General features: G+C 44.4%; 2 protein-coding genes across 3 annotated transcripts in view; one reads left to right on the top strand and one right to left on the bottom strand.

The window, feature by feature from the left end:
- LOC135899346 (STAM-binding protein) overlaps positions 1–26686 on the bottom strand; it is an 85743-nt gene that overhangs the window by 17071 nt on the left and 41986 nt on the right. Inside the window, exons 7-9 of the mRNA XM_065428590.1 lie at positions 22068–22205; positions 14774–14886; positions 794–896 (exon numbers count right to left, since the gene is read on the bottom strand). Of these exons, the coding sequence (XP_065284662.1) occupies positions 794–896; positions 14774–14886; positions 22068–22205 (354 nt within the window). The remainder of the gene's footprint in view (positions 1–793; positions 897–14773; positions 14887–22067; positions 22206–26686) is intronic.
- Positions 8074–12249, top strand: LOC139055015 (uncharacterized). Of its 2 annotated transcripts, none has more exons than XM_070532723.1 (3): positions 8074–9527; positions 10622–10713; positions 11490–12249. In XM_070532723.1, exons 1-2 carry the CDS (start codon positions 8190–8192, stop codon positions 10700–10702), a joined length of 1419 nt encoding a protein of 472 aa, XP_070388824.1. In that variant the 5' UTR covers positions 8074–8189; the 3' UTR covers positions 10703–10713; positions 11490–12249. The 2 variants fall into 2 exon arrangements, with proteins under 2 accessions (XP_070388824.1, XP_070388825.1); XM_070532724.1 differs by having other exon boundaries at positions 8074–8352; positions 11490–12245.

Here is a 26686-nt window from a genome sequence, read left to right on the forward strand (position 1 = left end):
GTATATACAAAATAAGTCAGAGTAGTCAAGATGGCTGACCACCAACAACATGCAGCAGCCAGCGTCTCGTGATCTTCCTCTCTCTTCTTTCATCCTTCTGTAACAATATTTTGACATGCTCATGTGGGAGGTGCCATTGAAGTTTAGATAGGGTAACCAACCTGGACATTTTTCAAACTTTTGTTTAAAAAAAAAAACCGAAAGCTTGCTACTCCTCAGAACACACTTGTCCACGTGTCTATGCTGTCAAAGTTAACAGGAGTATAAGCACAAAAATGTTAGTTTAGACTGGTAGGGTACGGCTCAAAAATAAGGCGTATCACTTTTGCCTGCAAAATAGCTCCCACAAGCAAACTAATGTAAATGTTAAGTGTGTCTGTCTATTTACCAATTATTTTTTTCAGCACTATTGGTTATGATGCAACACTGTTGGCTGTGATAAACTGTAAATAGTAAAGGTCAGCAGATGCAACAAAGGCCTTGTGAACAATAACAGCAATGATAAATAAAAGCGAATTGATACCTTGACAGACAAAATTGTGCAGAACACAACATTGTGCACAATATACTGCTGCAGGCACCTGGCATAGTTTTGATTTTTAGTAAAGTGCTTCTATCTAGAAGCCAGGCTCCTGTTCGTGGAAATTTTCCTTCACCCACAAGTATTAACGGCAACATGATTTGCCATATGAAGCATTTTCAGCTTACATTCACATACATAAATCTCTGAAATATGCCAAGCATGTGAACATAAATAGGGTTTCACCTACTGAATAAAATGGGGAGAACGTACCTCATAAAGGGGTGGATCATTGGGATGTGGATGGAAACCGGTAGCACGGCATCCAGAGATAAATGGCAAACCATGATCAGCAGTCAAGTTGAAGATCTTGTTCCTTGAAAGTAAGTTTTCTAAGAATCAGTGAACTATGCAGACACACTTGAATTGAATGCCAAGCAGAAATGCAAGACGCACAAGACAAGTGGTCTCAAACCAAGTACCTTTTGGTTGCATGCATTGCACTGACACGACAATAGTTATCATCATCATCATCATCATTATCAGCCTATTTTATGTCCAGTACAGGATGAAGGCCTCTCCCTGCGTTCTCCTCCTGTCCTGCGCCAACTGATTCTAACTAGCACCCACTAATTTCCCAATTTCGATGCACCACCTAGTCTTCTGTTGTCCTCTACTGCACTTCCGTTCTCTTGGTACCCATTCTCTCACCCTAATGGTCCAACAGTTATCTAATCTGCACATTACATGACCTCTCCACGCGCCATTTCTTCCTCTTAACGTCTATTAGAATATCATCTATACCCGTTTGCTCTCTGATCCAAACCACTCTCTTTCTGTCTCTTAAAGTTATGCCTAGCATTCTTTGTTTCATCGCTCTTTGTGCGGTCCTTAACTTGTACTCAAGCTTCTTTGTCAGTCTCCAAGTCTCTGCCCCATATGTCAGCACCGGTAAAATGCATTGATTGTATACTTTCCTTTTCAAAGATAATGGTAAGTGCCCAGTCAGGAGATCACGATGTCTGCCGTATGCGACCCAACCCATTTTGATTCTTCTGTGAATTTCCTTCCCATGGTCAGAGTTCCGTGCTTAGTTGACCTAGGTAAACGTACTCCTCCACTGACTCTAGAAGCTAACTTGCAATCTTGAAATCTTGTTCCCTTGTCCGGTTATTCATCATTATCTTTGTCTTCTGCATAATAATCTTCAACCCCACTCTTACTCTCCCTGTTAAGGTCCTCAATCATTTGTTGTACCTCTTCCGCAGTGCTGCTGAATGGAACAATGCCTTCGACAAACCAACGGTTGCTGAACTATTCGCCGTCGATCCTTACTCCTAAACCTTCCCAGTTTAATAGCTTCAATACTTCTTCCAAGCACGCAGTGAATAGCACAGGAGAGATTGTGTCTCCTTGTCTGACCGCTCTCTTTATAGGTATTGTCCTACTTTTCTTGTGAAGAATTAAGGTGGCTGTCTGTGGAATCTATGTAGATATTTTTCAGGGTATTTGTGTAAACAGTCTGTACTCTTTGATTATGCAATGCCTCTATGAATGCTGGTATCTCTATTGAATCAAAAGCTTTTTCGTAATCTATGAAAGCCATAGAGAGAGGCTGATTGTACTCTGCGGATTTCTTGATAACCCGATAAATGACATGGATGTGATCCATTATAGAGTATCCCTTGCTGAAGCCGGCCTGTTCCCTTGGTTGACTTAAGTCCAGTGTTGCCCTTATTCAATTGGAGGTTATTTTGGTAAATATTTTATATAATACTGGGAATGAGCTAATGGGCCTATAATTTTTTAGTTCTTTAACGTCGCCCTTTCTGTGGATTAGTATAATGTTTGCATTCTTCCAGTTTTCTGGGACCCTTGCAGCTGATAGACACTTCGTATAGAGAGCTGCCAGTTTTCCTAGCATTATGTCTCCTCCATCTTTGATTAAGTCGACTGTTATTCCATCCTCTCCTGCTGCTTTTCCCCGTTTCATGCCTTGCAAGGCCCTTCTCACCTCATCTCTAGTTGTAGGAGTTTCTGTATCCTCTTTATTATTTTTTCGAATCGAGTACTCCCGAGTCCTGTGGGTACTGTACAGGTCAGTATAGAATTCTTCTGCTGCTTTTATTATACCTTCGAGATTGCTGATGATATTACCCTGCTTATCTTTCAGTGCATACATCTTGGTTTGTCCTACGGCAAGTTTCCTTCTCACTGATTTCAACCTGCGTCCATTTTATACGGCTTCTCCAGTCTTTGTCACGTTACAATTTCAAATATCACTTATTCTCGTTTTGTTGATCAGTTTTGACAGTTTCCTAAATTCTTATTTCTCGAGTTGGACACTTTCATTCTGAGTCATTTCTTTATTAGCTCCTTTGTTATTTGGGAGAGCTTGCTTACTGGTTGCCTTGGTGCCTTGGCTCGCACTTACCAGTCTGAATGAAACCGGTCTAGTTATGGTTTCATTCATTACCTCTCTGTCATATTCATCTCTCTGTTCTAAGGCTGCATATTTGTTGGCAAGTACCAGCCTGAATTTTTCTGCTTTTACTCTTATTGCCTCTAGGTTGACCTGTTTCTTCTTGACCAATTTTAATCTTTCTTTGTTCAAATTGAGGTGAATCCTAGCCCTCACTAACCTATGATCACTGCACTTTACCCTACCTATCACTTCTGCATCCTGCACTATGCTGGGATCGGCACAAAGTATGAAATCAATTTCATTTCTTGTTTCACCATTAGGGCTTTTCCAGGTCCACTTTCTGTTGCTACGCTTCCTGAAGAAGGTATTCATTATTCGAAGGTTATTTCTTTCTGCGAATTCGATCTACATCTCTCCTCTAGCCTTCCTAGAATCGACGCCGTAGTTGCCAATTGCTTGTTCCCCAGCCTGCTTTTTCCCCACTTTTGCATTGAAGTCTCCCATTACTACAGTATACTGATTCTGCACTTTTCTCATTGCTAATTCAACATCTTCATAAAACTGATCTACTTCATCATCATCATAGGGACTGGATGTTGGAGCCTAGGCTGGAACTATGTTTAATCTATAGCTCTTAATAAGTTTGATTATGACTACTGCTACCCTCTCATTAATGCTTTAGAATTCGTGAATGTTGCCCGCTATGTCCTTATGGATTAGGAATCCTACCCCGTATTGCTTCTTATCTGGGAGAGCGCTATAGCAGAGGACATGGCCGTTAGTCAGCACTGTATAATCCTCGTCAGTTCTTCTAATCTCACTAAGGCCGATAATATCCCAAACTATGCCTGATAGTTCCTGAAACAGTCCTGCTAAGCTAGCCTCACTCGAGAGGGTACGGGTGTTAAACGTTGCAAGGGTCAGTTTCCATTGGCGGCCTGTCCGGACCCAGAGATTCTTAGCACCCTCTGCTGCGTTACAGGTCTGACCGCCACCTCGGTCAGGTGCTCCGCAGCTGCTGGGGACTGAGGGCCATACAGTAGTTGTAAAGCATTAGATATGGCATATGAGGAAAGAAGGAATATTAAAGAGAAATAAAAAGGACAGCAACTGCACAAGTGGAACTTTCAACATAATCTGTTCCATATAATCCCTCTCCCCAGAAGGAGAACCAGTAGAAGTGGCCATATAGCATGCTGCAGACATTACAGTTCTACACTTCACTTCATACTTATCGTGCAACGCTAAGGAAGCTACGCAAGAAGTTCGGTCACCGAATGCATCATTTCGTGCGTTTTGTGGTTGCATTTCGTGGTAAAGTCTAATGGTCACACACAGTCACATGAGCTTGCACGTGAGGCTTCCGGAACAGGCTGCTAACAAAAAACCCGTAAAGGAACACAGCAAAAAGGAAAGTGACCTAAACCAATGTAAAACAATATATTAACAGCTCTATAACATAGTTTGTTGAATTTTATGGATTAAAACTTTTTTCATTTATTACTGAGCCTAAGTAAAAAACAATTTCACATATGCGCAAAATTGCTGCAGCAATAAGTTTTGGTAGCCAAATAGATAGCATTTTCTTCGATTTCAAAAAGGCTTCCGACACTGTAACACATCAGCACTGTTTGCTTAAATCATTGTATCTTACCATGCCTGGCTAACATACTTGCATGGCTACAAGCCCATCTTTCAGACTGAAAACAATGCACCATTTTCATGACGCCTCATTATCACATGTAACCGTTTTATGGGCACTCCACAGGGCTCCATATTAAGGTCGCTTCTCTTTCTTATGTATATCAACGATCTTGCTGAGCCACACAGTCGTGGCAGGTTGTACGCAAATGACTGCTGCATATATCACAGTATTAAGCGCACAACAGATTCCGAACTGCAGAAAGACTCAGTAATATCATGGTCTGGCAACTCCAGGCAATTCATGATCTCCAGTCAGCCTCTAGAATGTGTGCAAAGGTATGTTTATCTAGGTTAATTACACATAGGGCTGGGCAGGTCATGCAATGTGTAGGGCAGATAACCAGCGGGACATTAGAGTTGCAAAACGGGTTCTAAGGAAAGGAAAGCACAGTCGAGGGCGGCAGAAAATTAGGTGGAGTGATGAAATAAGGAAATTTGCAGGTGCAATTTGGAACTAGCTAGTACAAGACAGGGGTAAATGAAGATCGCTGGGAGTGGCCTTGGTCCAACAGTGCAAATAAAACTAGGTGGATGATGATAATGACAATGACTGTGACACTTGCACCATACGAAATTCATACCGATCCCTCAGGCAGCCATGTTTTTTTAATGTTATCCTTTTAATGTTAATCTCCTGTGACATTACTGGCGTCCAACAGTTCATTATTGGTTGCTGTCACAACACAAAGCTGCTGGAGCATTCATGCCTTCAACGTGCACTCATGCAGTGGTGCGCATGCAAAGTTTTCAAAAAGTTTTTTAAATGTTTTTTTGCATCTCCTTGACATGTGAAGTAATTGGCAACGCTATCAGGGTTCAATTTTTGCAAATCGCTTCTGCTTTTCATACAGCCTCTGCTTGTACCCAAATAATTACGCATGTGAGTTATTTAATACGCATTTTAGCTCTGTTTTGAGCCGCGCAATTTGACATGATTATACGAATACCATGAATTTCCAGCCAGTGATGAATGTTATGGATGATGTTGTTATTATCATCAATGGTATAGAGTCTCTGTTGCAGAATCTGAGAATTGCTAAGCCTGGGTGTCCTGATGAATTGCCAAACAAATTTTATAAACTTTGTGCTCAGTCGGTTGCACCGTACTTGAAGATTATCTTAGAAAAATTGCTTGACAAATCCTGCCTTCCAGATGACTGGAAAATTGCAAGAATTATGCCAATTCACAAGTCTGGTCCTCGTGACACCGTGTCAAATTATAGACCAGCATCACTAACTTCAGTTGCATGCGAGACACTTAAACATATTTTGTATACCAGTATAGTAGCACATATGGAGGCACATTCATTGCTTAATCCTCGTCAGCATGGTTTTCGAAGGGGCCTATCTTGTACTATGCAGTTGACTGAATTTATGCACGACCTGGCAGGGGCACTGGACAGGCGTGTTAGCGTGGACACTATGATTTTGGATTTCAAAAGGCATTTGATACAGTGACGCACTGTTTACTAATTAAAAAAAAATGGCCTTTTACGTTACTAGTCCTCAAGTAATATTAACACTTGAACTTGTTTACCTTCTATGGGTGGGCACTTTTACAGGACGCGCCTACATGTATCAGAAGTTTCTAGAATGTTATCGATGCTTCTATCCGCTGTCTGTTGTCGCCGAACCTTGTATAATCTGATTGCATGTATGTGCGACGCGAATAGTGTAGAACTTTGTGGAAGGCACGCGGGTCCCAGCGATTACTCTGGAACATTCGATGACTGATGTATAAAAGCCGACGCGCTAGGCCCGCTGATTCGATTTTCGACGATCGCCGTCTGTGTTCGCCGTTTTCATTGATCATCGAGTGTAGCCTGTTTTTCTGGGCACAGATTCGCCCAATCAAGTTAGTTTCGCCACTCACAGTTTTCTTGCTGTGTCCTCAACCGTCACTACCACATGACAATATCATGGGTAAAAGATTACCTATGTTTAGGTCATCAGTTTGTGGTTGCGAATGGTACAGAGTCTCAGAGGGTGCAAGGTGTGTCTGGTGCTCTGCAAGGCCTCTATTGTTCTTGCTGTATGTGAATGACATTAGTGACGGAATAGTGTCTCAAATGCGGTTATTTGCGGATGACTGTATTCTCTATAGTCACTTGTGACCATGATGTTGAAATGTTTCAGAAAGACTTGATCAGAACCTCCGAGTGGTGCGTCAAATGGAACATGATTTTGAATTTGTCTAAAACTGTTCACATGAAATTTACAAGAAAGAAAAACTCTGATGTGCAACCATATGTCATTAGGAATGTAATGTTGGAACAGGTATTCGAATTTGAATATTTAGGCATTTATTTTACTCCTGAATTAAATTGGCACCGTCACGTCGATTATGTCGCTCTTAAAGCATGCAAAACCTTGGGATTTCTTCGCCAAAATGCAAACACTTTTACACAGTCATGTCGGAACATTTTGTACAAGACTTATGTCGGGTCGGTTCTGGAATACGCATGTATGGTTTGGGACCCGCCTACTGGTAGAGATAAAGTTAAGTTGGAGCCGGTGCAGAACATTGCCTCTTGTTTCGTATCTGGCACACGCGGGGCTCGGTACAGTGCATTCCGTACGAAGAAAGCACTCAACTGGGAATTGCTCAACACGTGCCGAAAGAAGGCGAGTCTGAAGTTTTTTCATGCTATTTATTATTCAGCTGTTTGGGTTGATCGCGAAAAGTTTATGCAAGAGCCTTTTTATAGATCCAACCGTGTTGACCATGATTTTAAGGTCCGTGAATTCACGGCAAAAACTCAATTGTTTATAATGTCTTTCTTTCCTAAAACCATTAGGGAATGGAAATGACTGCCGAGTGATGTTGTGAGTTGAATCAAATGATGCTTTCTTTTTGATGTTGTAGATTGTAGATGTGCATTGCTAAGGGCTTTGACTTTTTTTTCTTTTTTTCTTAACATTTATAACTCTGTCCAGGAGCAAAGGTGTCATATGTACTTCTTGTACATATGACATTGCGTACATATCGGTTAACACGTAGTGTTTCCACTTTTTGTTGTGCAATGAGTGCAGTAGGTCAGTGTGGCTAAGAACAACAAGCCTCAGAGATCAGAACGGCCACCAAGCGCAAATGCAAAGGTGCTTGGAAGGGTGAAGGGACATCATCACTTCAGCGTTGTGCCAGAGTGCGGTGTGACCTGTGTTGCAATGTCGTGCAAACTAGGACTCAAGTCATGCCGAAGCTTGGCCAAAAACCGGGTGCACAGCATAGAAGAAAAAATCGGACTTATCGTATCTTGGGCGCCGAGCGCCACACGTGTTCCGCGCAAGCGCCTTGTATGTCACTACGCATGCACCATGTGCATGCTGTGCAAACAACGTATCTGTTATTGATAAATAGACACACCCCTTCCTAAAACCTATATATGTACACATGTTCAATAAATCAGGGTTCTTTCCCCCACTGCCCCGGCCCAGCATGTTCGTCTTCCTAGGCACTACGATACATGGTGTCAGAAGTGGGATGCGTAGTCAAGCACGGCTTTGATCTTCAACGGGCAGCACCGTAGGGACTACGCAATGGATTCATTGAGAGCGCCTGGTCCGTTAAACATGACGGGAGAAGCGAGCAAGAATTGGCAGACGTTCAAGCAGAGATTCGAACTCTTCCTTGCGGCATCAGAGCCGGATGACAAGAAGCGATCAGTGTCGTCGAAGACAGCGCTGTTTCTCAGTGTCGCAGGTGAGGACGCCATCGAGATATTTAATACGCTGAGCTTCGCAGAAGGCGAAGACAAGGCCGACTACGCGACGGTGATCAAGAAATTTGACGATTACTTCAAGCTGCAGACCAACGAAGTACATGAACGCTACATATTTCGGAAGAGAGTTCAAAGCCAAGGTGAGCCATTTGAACACTTCCTGCGGGACCTGAAGCAACAAGCACGGGCGTGCAATTTCGGCGCGCTTCAGGATTCTATGGTCCGAGACCAGATTGTGTACGGAACCAACGACGACAAGGTGAGAGAAAAGCTTCTCAGGGACTGTGAGTTGACATTGCAGAAGGCTGAGCACGTCTGCAAGGCAGCCGAAACATCGGCTCTCCGCCAAGAAACTTGGGAACGAGGTCAAAAGCAAGTAGACACCATTCGCAGTGCATGCTCGAATCCAAAAATGGCGCAAGCCAAAATGTACAAATGCTTCAAGTGCGGACGCACGCATCAGCCTAGAGACTGTCCCGCGTACGGACGAACGTGCAGAAAATGCCAAAGGAGAAACCACTTTGCGATTTGCTGCAGAGCCACCAAGCTGGTCGGTGAAATTCAAGATCACGAAGATGACTTCAGCGTCTTAGAGGTGTCTACAAGAGCCGTCATAAGCGAACGCGACTGGATGGTTCAAATGAACGTCAATAACGTTTCGGTCGAACTAAAAGTCGATACAGGGTCTCAGGTCAATTTGATGCCCGTTGGAATATACAAAAGGATGCGCCCAAGCCCTGAAATGAAGCAAAGTAGCGTGGTGCTACATTCGTACGGTGGAGACACGGTCAAACATCTTGGAGTCATCCAAACGGAAGTAACGCTGGGTGACCAAACTGTTCCTCTCGAATTTTTTGTGGTGCGCAAAGGTCGCGCAATCCTAGGCCTACAAGCAACCGAGCGACTTCGACTGCTCTCGCGCGTCCACAGCGTATCACAGGACGACTGTGAAGAAATCGTGAAAGAATTTCGTCACATTTTCACTGGGACAGGCTGCGTGAACAAAGTGTATCACATGGTTCTTCGAGACAACACCGAGCCAGTCATTCAACCAGTTCGACGCGTACCGTTGGCCCTGACAGAACCATTACGGGGTGAACTTGAGAGGATGGAGCACGCCGGAATCATCACAAAAGTCACCGAGCCTACTGACTGGGTGAGTCCCTTGGTGATTGCTAGAAAAAAAGAATGGGAAAATTCGTCTCTGCATTGACCCTCGTAAAATTAATGAGTGCATAAAGAGGGAGCACTACATGATGCCGCGACGAGAAGATATAGAAGCTGAGTTAGCTGGTGCAACTGTATTTTCCCACTTAAACTCTGGATTCCACCAAATCCCCTTGGATGACTCGACATCGCGCATTTGCACGTTCTCAACCCCATTTGGGCGTTACCGCTTTTTACGATTACCCTTCGGCATATCGTCCGCCCCTGAGGTGTTCCAAAAAACGCTGAATGAAATTTTCGAAGGCCTTCCCGGCGTGAAAATATACATGGACGACATTCTGGTATGGGGCTCGTCCGTAGAAGAGCACAATGAACGTCTGAAATCTGTGCTGCTAGCAGCAACACACGCCGGCTTAACCTTCAATCCTGATAAGTGCAGTATCGGCGTCCATGAAATCGAGTTTCTTGGAGATGTCATCGATAAAGCAGGCATCAGGCCGAGCCCGGCGCTGATTAATTGCATGCTGCACATGCCGACCCCAGAAGACAAGCTCGCGGTGCAAAGGATGCTAGGTGTCGTCAATTATTTCGGCAAGTTTCTTCCATGTTTAGCTCAAAGAACAGCTCTTCTGAGGAGCTTGATCAGACAAGACGTTGTCTTTGAATGGACCAATAACCACAAAAAGGTATGGCGAGAACTATGTGACTACCTCAGCACACAGCCCATGTTGTCGGTATTCGATCCGGCCAAAGAAACAAAAGTGTCATGCGATGCATCCCGAGACGGAATCGGAGCCGCTTTGTTACAGTGTCACAACGACACATGGAAGCCCGTGGCATATGCATCGCGAGCGCTTACCGAAACGCAACAGCGTTATTCTCAAATTGAGAAAGAAGCTATGGCCGTGGTCTTTGGCTGCGAAAGATTTAATCATTTCGTCTATGGTCGACAATTCACTGCTGAAACAGACCACCGCCCTTTGATCGCTATCTCGCAGAAGGCGATTGGTGATATGCCGCCGAGGTTGCAAAGATTTTTTCTGAGATTGCTGCGTTATGACGTTCAATTAAAATTTGTTCCAGGTAAGCAGCTCCTCCTGGCCGACATGCTGTCCCGTGCCACAACCAAGACAACGGCCTGCGACCTCGACAGCAACGATGTAGAGGTGCACGCCGTGAGTACGGTTTCCTCACTTGTTAGCGAGAACACATGGAGGCGGCTGGCTGCGGAAACGGCGCGTGACGAACAGCTAAGAAACGTGCTGCGAGATCTAGAAGCTGGAAAATGCCTGGACGGGCTGTGGAAACGATTCGCAGGCGAGTTATCACACGTGAAAGGAGTGTTGCTCAAAGACTGCAAAGTAGTTATTCCGGCTAGCATGAAAAGAGAGACACTGGAAAGAATTCATCAAGGGCACTTGGGAATCAACAAGTGCAAAGCCAGGGCAAGACAGTTAGTTTTTTGGCCAGGAATGAACTCGGACATAGAATCTTTCGTGCAGACATGTTCTATCTGCAAAAAGTATGCATATAGCCAACCTTGAGAGCCTCTACTGATGCGCCCGGTGCCGGACCAACCGTGGTACCGTGTCGGCATTGACATTTTTGAATACGGTGGGAGGTCGTACCTGTGCGTTTGCGACGCCCTGTCCAACTTTCCCGAAGTGGAACTACTCAAAGACACCACGGCCAAAACAGTGGTTGACGCAACAAGTTCGATCTTTGCAAGACACGGCATTCCCATAGAAGTTTGTTCTGACAATGGCCCTCAATTTTCATGTCGCGAATTCGCGTTATTCTCACAATTGTACGATTTTAGGCATGTCACGTCTAGCCCGGGTTACCCACGTTCTAATGGGTTGGCAGAAAAAGGCGTTCAGATAACTAAGCGTATCCTCAAGAAAACGACGGAAGCGAAACAAAATTTCTGGTTGGGACTGCTCGCTTTCAGGACAACTCCACTCGAGTGCGGCGCATCGCCCGCTGAGCTGCTGATGGGGCGAAGGCTCCGCACAACAATCCCCGACGTTCAAGGCAACCCCAGTCACGAGGTGATCCGGCGCCTTCAGACAGACCACTCTAGGGGATCAGTGGCACGCCTGAGCCCTGGAGATACGGTCCGGATCAAGAAAGGTGCATGGGACACGAAAGCAAAGGTTCTCAAGCCGGCTGGTTACCCGAGGTCGTATACAGTCGTCACTGAAAACGGCATGGTGTTGAGGCGCAACCGGCAGCACCTGCTACTGACCCGGGAGCCCTTCCGACGCAGCGTACAGGAAGACGACGACGATGACTTCGAGGGAAACTCGGGCCAAAGAAATGGGTCGGCACCTAGCTACACAGAATGTACAGCCCCGTCTGTTCCCTCTGAGCCCTGTGCCCCAATTAGTGTCTCATCCACACCAGCCCCAAGAAGGTCGCTCAGACAACGTCGACCACCTCAATGACTCGCCTAAGACGAGAACTTCGCGCAAGTGCCTTGAACTAAAGTGCCTGACAATTTTCATTAATGTTATTTTCCCATTTCTTGTTTTGTTTTTTGTACAAAGGAAGATGTATCGTATCTTGGGCGCCGAGCGCCACACGTGTTCCGCGCAAGCGCCTTGTATGTCATTACGCATGCACCATGTGCATGCTGTGCAAACAACGTATCTGTTATTGATAAATAGACACACCCCTTCATAAAACCTATATATGTACACATGTTCAATAAATCAGGGTTCTTTCCCCCACTGCCCCAGCCCAGCATGTTCGTCTTCCTAGGCACTACGATACACCGTTCATGCTATCGAACGTGGCAGGAAGTAGTCGGCACTGACTACGTTGACTACGGTGTGTGGCATTTGGAATGCAAAGGAGAAGTTGCTCGGCAGTGCTGCTGTGACAGCGAAAAGATGTCGGCTACAAGGGTCGACTTTTCGAGGTTCTACTTTTTGCCATCGTTGCCCCTGTTATTGCCCACGTGTCACCCAACAACAGCGATGAGGACGTCACGGAAAGCGACAGCACAGGTGATTCAGGCCCAGCAGTGGCAGAAGCTGCACGTTACATCAGCCTCATACGGGTGTTTGCGGAGAAGAGGGGGCTAGCAGAAAAGCTGGCTTGCAGCTTAAGTGAGTTTGAGGCCACTGTCGTCGCTGCTAGGCCGCTGTGGCATCAAATGGAAATAAGACTTTTGTCGCACAAAGTAAATAAATACTGCATGTTTTTTGCCCTTTCATCGCACTCTCTCTGAGTTCTGTTTTTGACAGGCTGTTTTTGACAGGTAAGTGGGCAATCTACCAATATTTCGGTTAAGCAGTACTACTGTTTAGCACTTACTTTTTCCAAGCTCCGGCCAACTACAGTTTAATGAGGTTTCACTGTACTTGCTTAATAATGAATGCACTCACATAATAAGTGCACCCCAACTTTGCCCCTGAAAATTTTGATTTTTGTTTTCCCCCGCATAATAATCGCACTCCCAACTCTGCTACTGTGCAGTCCCACAATCGAACAGCCGTGCTGTAGTTTTTCAGAGAGACTAGAATCCTTTACTATCGCACATGTGTTTAAAGCAAGTGCAGCCCATCGCTGCGTTTAAAATACTTAACAATGATGCCACGTGAGAAACACGAAGATCCCTTTAACAAAAATTCTGCGGCTAACTCATGTAGGCTGCACATCCACACTAGCGGCACACATTCCGTGGCGGCACACTGGCAAGGGCGGTCGGTTTAAGGACTGAGAAGCTGATGGCAAAGCCATGACGAGAGAACACTGTCGTCAAGCATGCATTAACAGGCTGTGCCTTGGGACCTGACCAAAAGAGCGACTGTGATAACGCTCAGCCTGTTCTTACCACAGGCTTGCCGCCAGTGCTGCCGCAAAGACACCTCGGAGACTCGAGAGAGAAAAAAAACGCAATTGGGTCTCTGCCACAGTAACTTTACACAGTTTACAGACTTTCCCTGACTTAAAGCAGAGCGTGCGCACCCGATGTGTGGCCGGGCGCGGTGCGTGGGAGAGTCCAAGTGAAGAAGAGCCGACCGGGCAGCTGGTACTTGGACGACATAGTGAGCATAGTCAAACGTAGTGTCGAATTAGCATGTCTGTTTGCCTTTATGGTTGTCTTTGGTTTCACTGTGTGCAATGGGTCCTAAGTCGAGCTTATCTGCTCACAAAACAGAAAAGGTGATCGGACACCTAAAAACTTTTGACATGTCGATGAGCAGGACGGTCGAGGAAATAGACACACAAAGTGTGCTTGTCAAAACGGGTGCCGAAAAGCAGCGTTTCAACAAGATGTTTGTGATAACAGCAGACGGCCAGAAGTGGCTGTGAGGAAAGGCTGTTGCAGATCAACGATGTGGCTGAAGCGGCCAGCTCTGGACGACAGGTCTAGTGTTTTCAATGCGGAGTGAATTGCAATAAAGACGCTGTTACAGTTTGCAAATAGTATATGCGTATTTTTACTGCAAAGGTAAGTTATCTAATCCATGTTTCAAATCATTACTGGCTTTTTCCATTTTTGCTGTTTCGAAAAGGTTCCTATAAAATTTACCCCGCATAATAAAGGTGTCCCTCATCTTTGCGTCGATATTTTCAGAAAAAAAAGTGCATTCATTACGTGAGTATATATGTTAAATTAAATAATGATGAATTGGAGTGCATCCAGAAATGTGCCGCCTGGTTTGCGACAGGTGACTTCAACTGTACCTGAAGATCAAGAGCTATTCTTAGAGCACTGGGGTGGTCCTTACTTTCATCAAGGCGTAAATACCTCAGATTATGCCTATTTTACATCTTAAATGACCGAACAAGAGTAAAAGAAATCAACTGTAGAGGACAGCCAAGCTACATTCCTCCCGAAAGGACCATCCTTGAAAGTGCACGAACACGTGTGCCGAATAAACACTTTTAAATATGCTTTTTTATTCTAAAATAATAAACAAGCGAAACAGCTTCCTGGAGTCGATTGTTACTGACATCAATGCGATTTGCTCCCAATTAAGCCAGCTGTTAAGAGATACACATGCTGGATCGAGTAATGTTTTTTCCTGGACACAATGATACCAAAGTAAGGTCTGTGAGTAGCACAGTAACATAGATATAAGCTGTACATTAGTAGTACTACATGTCTTCGTTACATAGATGTAACATTACATGTCGCTTTAGCAAGTGACCTCCCTATGTTGACTGAAATTAAAGATGTTTCACGTCAAAAAAGAAAAATTCTATAAATGTGGTACATACTCGTCGTACTTTGGAGAACACACTATTGCCACAGCTTCAGGCAACATGAGCTGGTAACTGCAGTGGGTGTGAAGATCTACGCTGGACATGAAAGCAGTCTGTGTCGGGTGGGTCTGAAAGTAAGAAAGGCGGAGCATTACAAAGTAAGACGTTCACAGTAATTACCAGTGGATAACAAAGAAACAACCGATACATAAGCATCTGACTAGCAACAGCTCAGCATGGATTTTAACATCTCGAGTTTCAATTTCTAGGGCCACACAAGTTACCGCAGAAGCCCACAGACCTTATGGCAAACAAAGCAGCAGCTGTTAATTTAACATGTTTCATTCGTCTTATCACTACTCCTTTCTTACACTCCGGCCCATTTGTCAGAAGCCAACCTTGAAGAGTTACTATCAATGCACTGTGTAAAGATGATAATGAAAGAAAGGTGCAATAGGCAAGGCACTGCCAGAGACCCATCTGAGAGGAAATGCGTTGAGGGAGAATGGGCAAGGTAAGCACTGCTCTCTTTATATGTCCATTCTTATTAGGTCCTTTTAAAATTTATTTGGCAATACTGTTAATTGAACGGTGTTGCACTTATTACAGTGCATTTCTTAGAGTTGAAGAAAAGGTTTCACAGGCCCCTTAAAGGAACCAATTGCTGATTTCATGGGAACCTAAAGTCAATCTGACCACGTATCACCAAACAAGATCCAAAATCAAATCAAATCAAATCGTAAGATTTAACATCCTACAGCAGCACAAGGGCCAAGAGAGGCTGTTGTGGAGCACCATGGATTTTTACTGCTGGGTTTCTTTAACATGCTTCCAAAGATTAACGTTTGAGAAAATTTGCATATAGCCCTTATCAATATGCAGCGGCTGGGGTCAGAAATCAAATTTGCAATCTTCTGCCCTGCAGAAGAACACCACAGCCACTGAACCACTGCCGCAGATTACGAACAAAGTACACTGGAACCATTGAATAAAGGCGTTGTACCCAATTGATGGAAATTTTACAGATCTAATGTGCCAGGTTATTCAGCAAACTACACAAGCACCTCAGTATGTAAAGACCATCTACCACGGCAAACATTTTTACGGCACATATGATTTTTATGGTACTAAACAGTGTGTGCCACCAGTCTCACCACATTTAATGCACACTTTCCCGGTCACCCTAAAACACACAAAACTGCTGCACCTGAAGTAAGCCAAGGAAAAGTGCCAATTATGACTCCATTACACACAAATCTCTCTTAATGAAGCAAATACACTTAATATTGTGGAGATGGATATGCACAAGGCTCACACTACGAACAACAATCAGGAAAGGGCACGACACTCCTCCACTCTGCAACGCACAAAGGTGCTACAGCAGAGTTCATCGACTCTCCGACACAGCGCAGAGAAAGCTTCAGAGTCAGATCGCCAACAAGCACGAGTTTATCCACCCAAGATACAGCACAGTGCGACAGTCATGGCGCTTATGGGCAAAGGCTCACCAAAAGACAGATCAAGCACACGCGCCCGCTGCGCTAGGGCTAAGTGGGAAGCGGTCCACCAAGTGCGACAACAAGAAGTCGCAGGAGCAAACGTCCCATGTAACCACCTTGTTGCGGGTCTGTGAGCATCTGCCACAGCGGCAAAGCACTCAGCGGAAGAGAGCTCGGCTGGAGAGGGCTTCCGGTGACACTTGCTCGTCCCGGTGATACTTTCTCACACAGCGATTCAACCCCGAGACGGAGAAGCACAGTTTGCATGGGAAATTAGCTCTGACACGCTAGCCGTGTCCGCCAAGTTGTCATTACGGTGGCGGTTCCTGGAGATCGAGCTAAGCACAATGTGTGAGCTGGGAGGCGAGGTGTGGGAAGGCACCTCGATCCCCACAATATAAGCTGGTGACTTTAAATCTAGGTGAGGAAGAAAAACTATTTAAGCATGAGGATAAGTGGGCGAGTTCTTGAGATAAGTGGGTGGGGCCCCTCCATTGGTTTGCACAATGTTACAGGCCTGCTGTAACAGCTGGTGCTGGGCCAGCAGGACCGGTTTGAACAATGCAGTCTGCCACTAGGTGAGTGCGTGCCTAGGGATTGGTAGGTGAAGGGGAGATCATGGACATTCCACATGGCATGATAGAAGGTAGACATGCCGTCTGTGTACCTGGGCACGCCTCTCTTCATAAAATGACTGCCCTCATGCAGCTGCTAGAGTACTTGCCAAGCAAGCAATACAGTGTTGCCATAATTTTTTTAAGCATGTTGCTAGAGTGAGACAGGAAAGTCGCTAAATTTCTGCTAAATGTTCCCACAATGTCGCTAAAGTTACCACTACTATGATCGCTAAAACTTTTAAGTAAATTTTAGGTAACGTAGGCATTTTGGAATACCTTGAAATCATTTACCAAAATGTTTCATTTCTCCAGTGTTCGTGTTGGTTAGGAATAAATGGTGAATTTACCAGTGTGTAGTGGGATTTTACTTTGCACATTTACTTACACAAGAATGGGTGATGTCTGTAGAAATTCTGCATTTACCTTCATACCGTCAGCTTACAGATGCAGCGCAATTCAAAAGAATAGGAGTGACCTGATCTTCCCAGCACGCAAATGCAGCGCAATTCAAAAGAATAGGAGTGATCTGATCTTCCCAGCACGCAAATGCAGCGCAATTCAAAAGAACAGGAGTGATCTGATCTTCCCAGCACGCATGTCGCACATGATCCACATTATTTCAGCATATTTTCTATGTCTCAGCACTCTTGAAAGGAGAGCTAAATTTTGTGATAGCATGTCAGCACGGCGATGACAATCATGTGACATTTATGCAGACCAAATGCCACGCTTCCACTTCTTTATCTACCTGAAAGCACCACGGTGTACCGATTTGTCCAAAAGCTATGAAATTCGCATGAAGGAGCCCAGCAGCTCCAATATCTACACTTTTCTTCAGTCAGTTTGTTTGATTATTCTTTTTCTGCATTCTAAAACTTACCATAAAGTTTAGTACAATAGATTTTGGTAAATTCATTTACTGCAGCTCATGAAAATATCCACCAATCGAACTTGTTTAGTCAAAGTGCAGAACTGTCATTGTTAAAGGGCCCCTAAACCACCCAGAGGTCAAAATTTAGTTGTGGTGTTGCAGTTGTGCACGTAGCCGCAATAATTTATGAAATGATGCTGTAATAATGGAGTTACACGCATTTCAAGATCGAAACGTGGCCGTCGCTTGTTTCACTCTTTCCTTCACTACTCTCCTTTCATTAGCTGGTGTCCTCCTTGCCAAGTGCTCCTCCACATGTGACATGACATATGTCATTGTCAATGCACTTTTCAAAACACTGTCCACTTCCAGTTATCATGACTCTGGACTTCTTGGCTAACCACGGTTGCTGCCGTGCAGGCCCGTGCTCCTGCAAAGCATGCCGCTATGATCCTGCGTTATGCGCATGTCTAAAAAGGCTCAGCAATATAATGGATCCGTACGGCGACACACCGTGCCGAAGTACCTCCGCTGGAGATAACCACCGTCACCGCCTTCCCCAGATCGTGGTGACGATATGGGTTGGTATGTTCTGCTGTTTTCGCCCACTGGCTGTTAGCCCATTCCACGCTAATGCCATTATCAATGCCGGCGTGCGGCACTCAGAGTATACGTGGCAAGTACAAATTCCGAGGAGAACGTTTGCTGCAGGGAGGTGACACAAGTTGTTGCTAAAGGAAACGATGAATGCATTACATGTCACTGTTATGATCAACCAGTAAGGTGTGAGAAGCATTCAAACGGGCTTCCCCACGTTAACGTAACTGCCCTCTTCTCCAAATAGACGCGACCTCGTTCTTTACGAGCTGACACAAAAGGATAGAAGCAGAAACCAAACATCAAGACGACGCTCCGCTTTTACCCGAGCTGACACAAAAAGATAGAAGCAGGAACTAAACGTCAAGATAACATGCCGCTTTTACCCGAGCTGGCACAAAAGGATACAAGCAGAAACCAAAGGTCAAGATGATGTCACCATTTTTCCCCAAGCTGACACCAAGAATAGGCAAAAGGGAAAGACAGGCTCCGGAGGAAGACGGCGACGACAGGACCACCAGTGGCTATTTAACCCTTTCAGGGTCGATTTTTTTCGCCATATGCGACCATCCTGGGTCGATTTTTTTTTATTGCAGTTTCCAATAATTCTGAGGGACCGATTTCAAAAAAAGTTTACCCTAATTTTTCTAGGATGATAGTAAAGTGAGAAAAACATATTTTGCATTGGTATATATGTACTGTTTATTCATGAATAACAAGAATAAAAAAAGAAAAACTTATGAAAATTAAAGATTTGACGCATTGTTATACACATAGTTCAAGGCTTAGAAAATGCGCAAGTGTCAAATGTTCCTGCTCTTACACTAATATTTATGTCCATAGCATAATCGAACTTCGTAGGTGAGCGCACTCAAGAAAACTGTGTGATTGTGTGCCCGTCAAAAAAGCAATACGTGTGACAAACTTCCGCTAATCTTCACCTTATCGCCAACCAGAGATGATTAGTTTTCGCGAGTGTCCAAAAAAAAAAATAAAGGAAAGGAAAAGCAAGCATGGTGGCATCCTTCCTATGCGCACACCTGTGAGTGCAAAATGGGCGAAAAACAGGCGGTTGCCCTTTGAGCAATTAGTAACGAGATAGCCATCAGTTTTGCGACCACAAGAAGCCAAAACCGCCCATGGAACAAAACCTAAACCGCCCGCGCGCCATTGCGCGAGCAGTAGTATATAGACGCACCGGAGCAAACCAGCTCTAAAACAAACCATGCAACGAAAACCAAAACAAGGAGGTGCGAGAAAAAAAATTCACTGTATTCCCACATAGTGGCAGCACATGCCAAGAAAGAAAAAGTTAGGAAATTGGCATGCTTTTTAAACTTCAGACAGTGTCGTAAATATACGGCACTGACCATTTTGAACTTGTTCGCGGCACCGTATATTTATGTGATTGACCCTAAAAGGGTTAAGGCCGTGCTGGCCCACGTGTTCGACCGCTCGAGACTCAGATGAGAGTCGCATCCATGTGCCAATGAAGTGAATACAACCTTTTCTACTCTTTTTCATCCTCACTATGCCTGTCTTGATCGTCATTTCCCGATTTATGCAGTGAAGGCCCAGCTCACCTAGTCGAGGTTATGTCAACACCCATATTTCCCCAGCTTATGCCTGAATCCTGGTGTCCTTATGGCGGTGTACTACCCTTTCCGGAAGCTCGGCATGCAAATAGAAGGATAGTTACACAAGTGAGCAAAGTATGCATTCATTACAAAATTGCTAGGTTAACTCATCGAAACAACTCCAATGCACTCAAGCCAGGCATTGCACAGGGCGCCATCATGAGGCAGCCGGTGTCACGTCATTTTGTTTTTCCAGTCGGCACTCTATCAGCCAAGCACTGCACACGGATGCCTTCCAGCCATCGCAAAACACTGTCGGATTCTGTTCGTGCAGCTAATCAGACCGCTAAGCACAACTGTGTTCGAACGCGAGCCATTTGGTACTTGAGTTGCGGGCCGTAGTTATGAATTCGCAAGTGCACGCAAATAACGAACACAATGAGGAAGAGCTGAGAGCACGCGTACCTGCTAGCAAACTAACCGAAAGTCGTAGGTTCTTGTTCGACCAATCGACAGCATCTGCCCCTGGTGAAGTCGCGACGAGCGCTGAAGATACAGGAAAGGCCCGCACAGGAGCATGGGATTGTTTTCTTGATTTTGTGGCATGCCCGCGGTACGTAGCACTACTGCGTTTGGCATTGTTGATCGTGACAGCATTCTAAACTTGATGTGCGTGTTTACTTGAAATGTTTAAGAAATATCAGAGCTACTTTAAAGGCCCTTTAAGACCCATTCAAATTGGTTTCGTAAAGATTTTAAAAAAGAAAATAATTTTGGGAGCGCACTGTGGATCCGGTGAAGGCAACGATTTTCTCATCATGGTCACAGAGCGTACATGCCACACAGCCAATTTAGGCAGCTTACATGTAGCTTTTCAATAATAAAGTGCATTCTAGGAGGCCATTTTCAAAGCAACTTTCCTATCTTCAAGTCACTAAAACGTCATGCATTGTTCTGCGATGTTACTAAAAAAAAAGTTGCCGATTGCTAAATAGAAATATTTGTCGCTAAACAGACAAGTCGCCAAATATAGCGACAAGATTGCTAAAATGACAACACTGTTGTTGTAAGAGCTGTCTAATCAAGACAAAGTGCACTATGTATATCGAGCCCCTCAGGTGTACTCGAGAGGCTCAATATACACACACACTCGCTCATCATAACAAGGATCGCCAGCGTTATCCTTCCCCCTCACACCTCCCTCTCCCACATGAATGCAGTGGCCTAGTAGCAGCCAAATCCCAAATCTTTACCACATTCACATCTTTCACCTCACTAACAGGTGATATGCGAGCTTGCAAATTTGAGTCATATGGCTCCGAGTTTGTAAGTACGAGCAAGTCTGTGGTTTTACGAGTTGTTCAGAGTCTGATCCCCTGAATCTGTCTTTTTCAGTGAGTAGGCGATTCCCTGAAGCTGAGTGAGCCCAAAGTAGTCATTATGAGGCTGTGATACCATGAGTTTGAGTGAGCCCGCCAAAGACTGATTTTCATAAGTACAAGTCCAAGCGAGTTTGATGGATTCTGATTTTGGCCAGTCTGACACGGAGTGAACCTGACCGAGTCTGATTTCTCGTGAGTGGGTCTGAATGAGCCAGGCTGGGTCTGGTTATGGCGATTCTAAGTGAACCTGGCCGAGTCAGTCTTTGGCGAGTACAAGTCTGTGCGACTCGTAGAAGCCCCAAGCCATGCACCAAATGCTGCCTCTTTTTAGCAGTTTTCCTTATGTCTGTTTCAAGAACATAATGGTGCTTAGTAAAACACTAAGGAGGCTGCACTTCAATCGTGAAAAGAGGGGGAAGATTCCCAGAGTCCTAATGCACATAGCATTCCTTAGCCAAACAATATGTGAGAAACAAGAAAAGCTTACATTTGTTTCACTGCAAAGAAATGTCTCGTATAGCAAGAATCTGTCATTAATCAGTTCACTTATCAGCTATGTCTAATCTCCAAACAACTAGAGCTCTCTCGTGCCTTGCCACTTCCACCTCAGCAGTTTCATTTAATTTTGCCACTAAGATCAGCCTTCTTCCCAAAATAGCATATATCCCTAAAAATGTCACTACAAAACAAAAGAATAACAGCAGCCTAAATTAGGAGAAACTTGACGCGATAAGTTAACACAATTTCTTTTTTAAATGGAACATACGTGCACCCATCCGACCGTGTCAAGGCCCAGCTGGTCTTGGTATTCAAGCACTTCTTCTTCACTTTCCGTGAAGCAAGAATCTGCATTTCCAGACTGCTTCGGTACCAAGAGATGGCTGATATTCAGCTGATTCCTTGACTGCAAAACGGAAAGTACCACATCACTTGCAGTGACACAACCAACCAAAGGCCAATTGAGCTCAAGTGTACCCAAACAAAAGTACTGCAATAATTAGAAGAGCATGGATTCCCTAAAATGGTTCAGGGAACCAAAACATTTTTGCACCTCCCTTCTATAGTACATGCAGTGAAATTATTAGTGCATGGACCTTCTGCAAACAATTACATTCAATCACTCAGGTGGTATTCTAGTAAAACACGTTGGGCTAGTTGGTACATTGTATTTCAGAAAAAAACAGCCCCCCCCAAAAAAGAAGATGCACACAGGAAACATACAAGAAGACTAGCCTCTTTCCTGTCTTCTTGTATGCTTCCTGTGTGCGTCTTTTTTTGGCTGGTTTTATCTTAAACACTCAGATGGCCACACAAGAAGCTTTGGTACACCCACACGCACACACACACAAATAAATAAATAAAAAAAACCAAGGAGGAATCTGCACAATACTAAGAATTAAGAGCAGGGCAAGTGAGAGATTAGTGGAACTTCAGTGGTGTGAAAAAGGAGAAAAAGATGCGAGCACCTACTTAGCTGCCCACAGGTAGCAAATACATTGTCCACATAACCCTTGGGCTCTTCAGAACCCAGCTTAGAATTGTATCAGCACCGTGCAAGTGGTATAAAGTAGAATCTCGGTAAACGAGAATTGCTTAAACAAAATTGTTACTTAAGCAAAACAAAAGCCTTACAATGGTTGGTTTTGCATTAAGGGAATGCAAAAAAGAGCTTATTTACCGGAATCAAATTTTTCAAATGCCAGATAAATGAAGCTAAAATTATTACCAAAAATAAAACTGAGTTGCCAATCTCAGCAGCATCGCTATGAGCATTGCTGTCAGCGCCTTTCTTTTTCGGGTTTTCTTTCCAGTTAGTTCTATGTTATTGCCAAGGCTGCTTCTGCTGGTTTTTGTTGGTGCAGTGGTTAGTGTGGCTCTAGTGTAATCGTGGCTTGCTCTGGATTCTTGGTGGTGACAATGTCAGTGAGCTGCGAGTTTGCTTAGCGTTGCCAATGGCAGCCCAAAATCGCTTGCATAATGGGCTCACACTGGAGACGGAAGTCAGTTACTTCAAGAGTGGTTCCTTCACTAAAATGGCAATTTTTTAGACTAGTTTAATTTCTTTACTTTTCGTAATTTTTTAAAACGTTTTGAGCTGATAGCTCTAGTCCACGGCTGTGTAGAAGAATATTTGTTGGAAGAAGCTTTCTAATCAGATTTGCCACACCTATTATCTGCTGTTGACATTAAAGTATCTGCGCCTTTCAAAAAAGCACCTTGTGTATCCTTGAGCTCAATCTCTCGGTAAATGAAACTCCCAATGAAAGGAACTTATTTCCCTGCTTCCTTGAGGTTCTGTTTAATGAGAGCCCACTGTACTTTGCTAAAGCTGTATTAATGACAGGATGCTACAGCACAGCTGCTGGAAGAAACTGTCATTAATAGAGCTCCCATTGTGGCTAGTCAGAAAACAAAATACTGACTGTAAACCAACTACCGTGTTTTAATGGTCAATAAAAAGAATTTAAAGGAAGTAATAGCACAGACAAAAAAATGGCAGACTTAGCAAGCGCTCCCTCCATCTCTGAATTCGTTTAGCCCAACAGCAGTTACTCACCGAACTACCTTAGTTGCCCCTAACTTTGTGCAGAACTCCCGAAGTCCTGCAGAAATTCTTCGAACTGTATTAAAGGATGGCAGTGGTGGTACGATGATCATGATGGTGATGATGATGGTGGCGGTGGTGGTGATGATTATGATGATGATGATGATGCTGGTGGCAGCAAGACAATGGCAGTAAGGCAATTTTTTTTTTACTGGCATCCAAGACAGTGAAAAGTCATCTTTTTAAAATGAACACTGAAAATGACTGCTGAATCATGCACAAGCCATGGTGCAGGAGTGCACTGCCTGCTGTTGCCTCTGACACACCTGTAATGATGGCTCCACACTCCGACCCAGCAATGCACACGAAACCCAACACAAGCTTCCAAGTGTGAAAGTTGTGTGATAGCTCAGTGGCTAATGCGTCTGGCTTCCAACTGCAGGGGCAGAAGTTCAATCTGCAGTGGCAGTATTAGGTATAGTTCTATTTTATTCACCTCATGCTGTTGGAGACGTTGTGGTTGAGAAAATCATGAGGTGATGGAATAGTCTGCTGAATTGAATTCTGGGGTTTTACATGCCAAAACCACAATTTCATTATATGGCACGTCGTAGTGGGGGACTCCGGATTAATTTTGACCTTTACTCTTTCATGTTTAATGTTCCCCCCAATGCACAGGACATGGGCATTTTCGCATTTCGTCCCCATTGAAATCTGGCCGCCGTGGCCAGGGTGTGACCCTGTGACCTCGTGCTTAGCAGCGCAAACCCACAGCCACAGCGCAGTGGGTAATGGTCTGCTGACAACACCATTAATGACAACAATAGAGGCGGCATGATGATGGCAGCGTGAAGAAAAGGACAGACAGACAGACACAGCAAGCCCACTTTCAAGCTAATTACTGCTGTCAATGAAAAATGTGGTGCTCCTCATAAGCAACAATGTTTCAAAAGAAATCATTTATTTGCCACTCAGTAGCTAGCCTCAAGGCATAACCACACAAGTGAAAAAACATGCAGCGCGCTACCACCAGCAACACAAGTGTTGCATTCTAGCGCTGAACAAATGATGGAATCCAGAACCAGTTTCTGTGGCCGGCCTCCCCGCCGATCGAGTGGATCAATCACAAATGGCCAATGCATTCATGTGGAACTAGTGGTACGAGGAACTACCACCTTCTCTCGGCTCTGGCAGGAATAATTTCGGATACCAGATGAAGTGATTTTAGTAGAGAGCGACACTATCACACGAGTACGATGACAGCAGAAATGCCAGCCAGTGTGGCCATGCCAGACTTGGTTCATTTTTCAGGAGTGGCTTTTCAGTGCACATTTTTCTGCTAGTGTGGCCATACCTTTTAAGACCAATTTGTAGAATGTCATGATTGCCTTGTGCTGATCACATGCGTAGAAAATGGCTTTCACGATTTCCTGTGCACCAAGTTCACAAGATGTAGAGCACAGTGAGTATGCTCAGCAAGGCAGCCCCCCCCCTCCCCCCCCCCATAATAAGCTTGGACTCTAAACTTCCCTTAAAGTTTTGGATGCATGTTGTAACCCTGATCATACAGGCTGCTAATGCAACAGTGTGACCAGGGACCAGCGCTCCATTTTTTTTTTTATTCATAAAGCTCAAAGAGGAAATAGATAGTTAACAACTTCATTGGCACTGCATTGGCATGAACTGCTGTAATCCATGAGTCCACAATATACGCGGTTGGCTGATACGTAGTGATATTTTCATTAACCATCCTAACATTCAGCGCAATTGCATTTCATTTCATTTTCACAGAAATCTTACTAGAGCCATGTTTGTATCTCTGACTCTTCAAAAAAGCCAAGAATAAATAAATTCTGGCTGAAACTCCCTTTCTTCAGCTTCTATCAATATAGTCCTCTATAGTGCATGGTGCCCATCCTAAGTAACACCTCGGCTCCACGCCATGAAGTGAACTTGAAACAATGTGACAAGATTAGACGTTGCAGCCAGTCGAGACACACACATGGATACCCGCATGTGAATGCACTTAAAGTGAAACAGTCTGTGAGCTGGCATCATTCATAGAAGACAAATGACATCTCTAATGCTTGCTTCTTGTATGCACTCTGGAGAGGCTTCACTCAAGGAAAGAACCATGTGCCAAGCACTTTGTGTGCTTTGTGTGTACTTAATGAATTTCAGCCAAGCCAAAGGTGCCCCATAGCTCTGGCCATGTGATAAGTATCACCATGCTAAAAAAAAATTGAATTATGGGGTTTTACGTGCCAAAACCACTTTCTGATTATGAGGCACGCCGTAGTGGGGGACTCCGGAAATTTCGACCACCTGGGGTTCTTTAACATGCACCTAAATCTAAGTACACGGGTGTTTTCGCATTTCGCCCCCATCGAAATGCGGCCACCGTGGCTGGGATTCGATCCCGCGACCTCGTGCTTAGCAGCACGACACCATAGCCACTAAGCAACCACGGCAGGTGATCACCATGCTCATCGTTCTGATTCGTCCAATGCGCGGGAACTAGAATGAACAGGCATTATTCAACCTGCGTTTTTTGAGAAGCACATGTTCAAATAGTGCTGAACCCACAAAACTTGTTGTACGAAACATGGATACAAATCTTTGGAAGCAAATAAATAAATTATGAAAATTGCCATTGGTTTAAACTTTATGGCATCTTGCCTAACTCTGTTCATGTGTAAATAAGAATTCATTCCCGAATTGGCCCTTACGTGCAATCACAAATCATTTTTTCATGGCATTGAAGTGCTGCAGCCTGGTTACCTTCTTCTAGTGCATCCAAAACGGTAGATAGACTAACCTTCAATGCAGAGCTTTTATGC

The sequence above is a fragment of the Dermacentor albipictus genome, chromosome 1 (genome assembly GCF_038994185.2).
Source record: "Dermacentor albipictus isolate Rhodes 1998 colony chromosome 1, USDA_Dalb.pri_finalv2, whole genome shotgun sequence".
Lineage (NCBI taxonomy): Eukaryota > Metazoa > Arthropoda > Arachnida > Ixodida > Ixodidae > Dermacentor > Dermacentor albipictus.

Coding starts and splice junctions, on each gene's coding strand:
- LOC139055015 (XM_070532723.1), top strand. CDS start 8,190: ATGGATTCATTGAGAGCGCCTGGTCCGTTAAACATGACGGGAGAAGCG. Junction 9,528..10,621: donor TCACCGAGCCTACTGACTGG/GTGAGTCCCTTG, acceptor AATTTGTTCCAG/GTAAGCAGCTCCTCCTGGCC.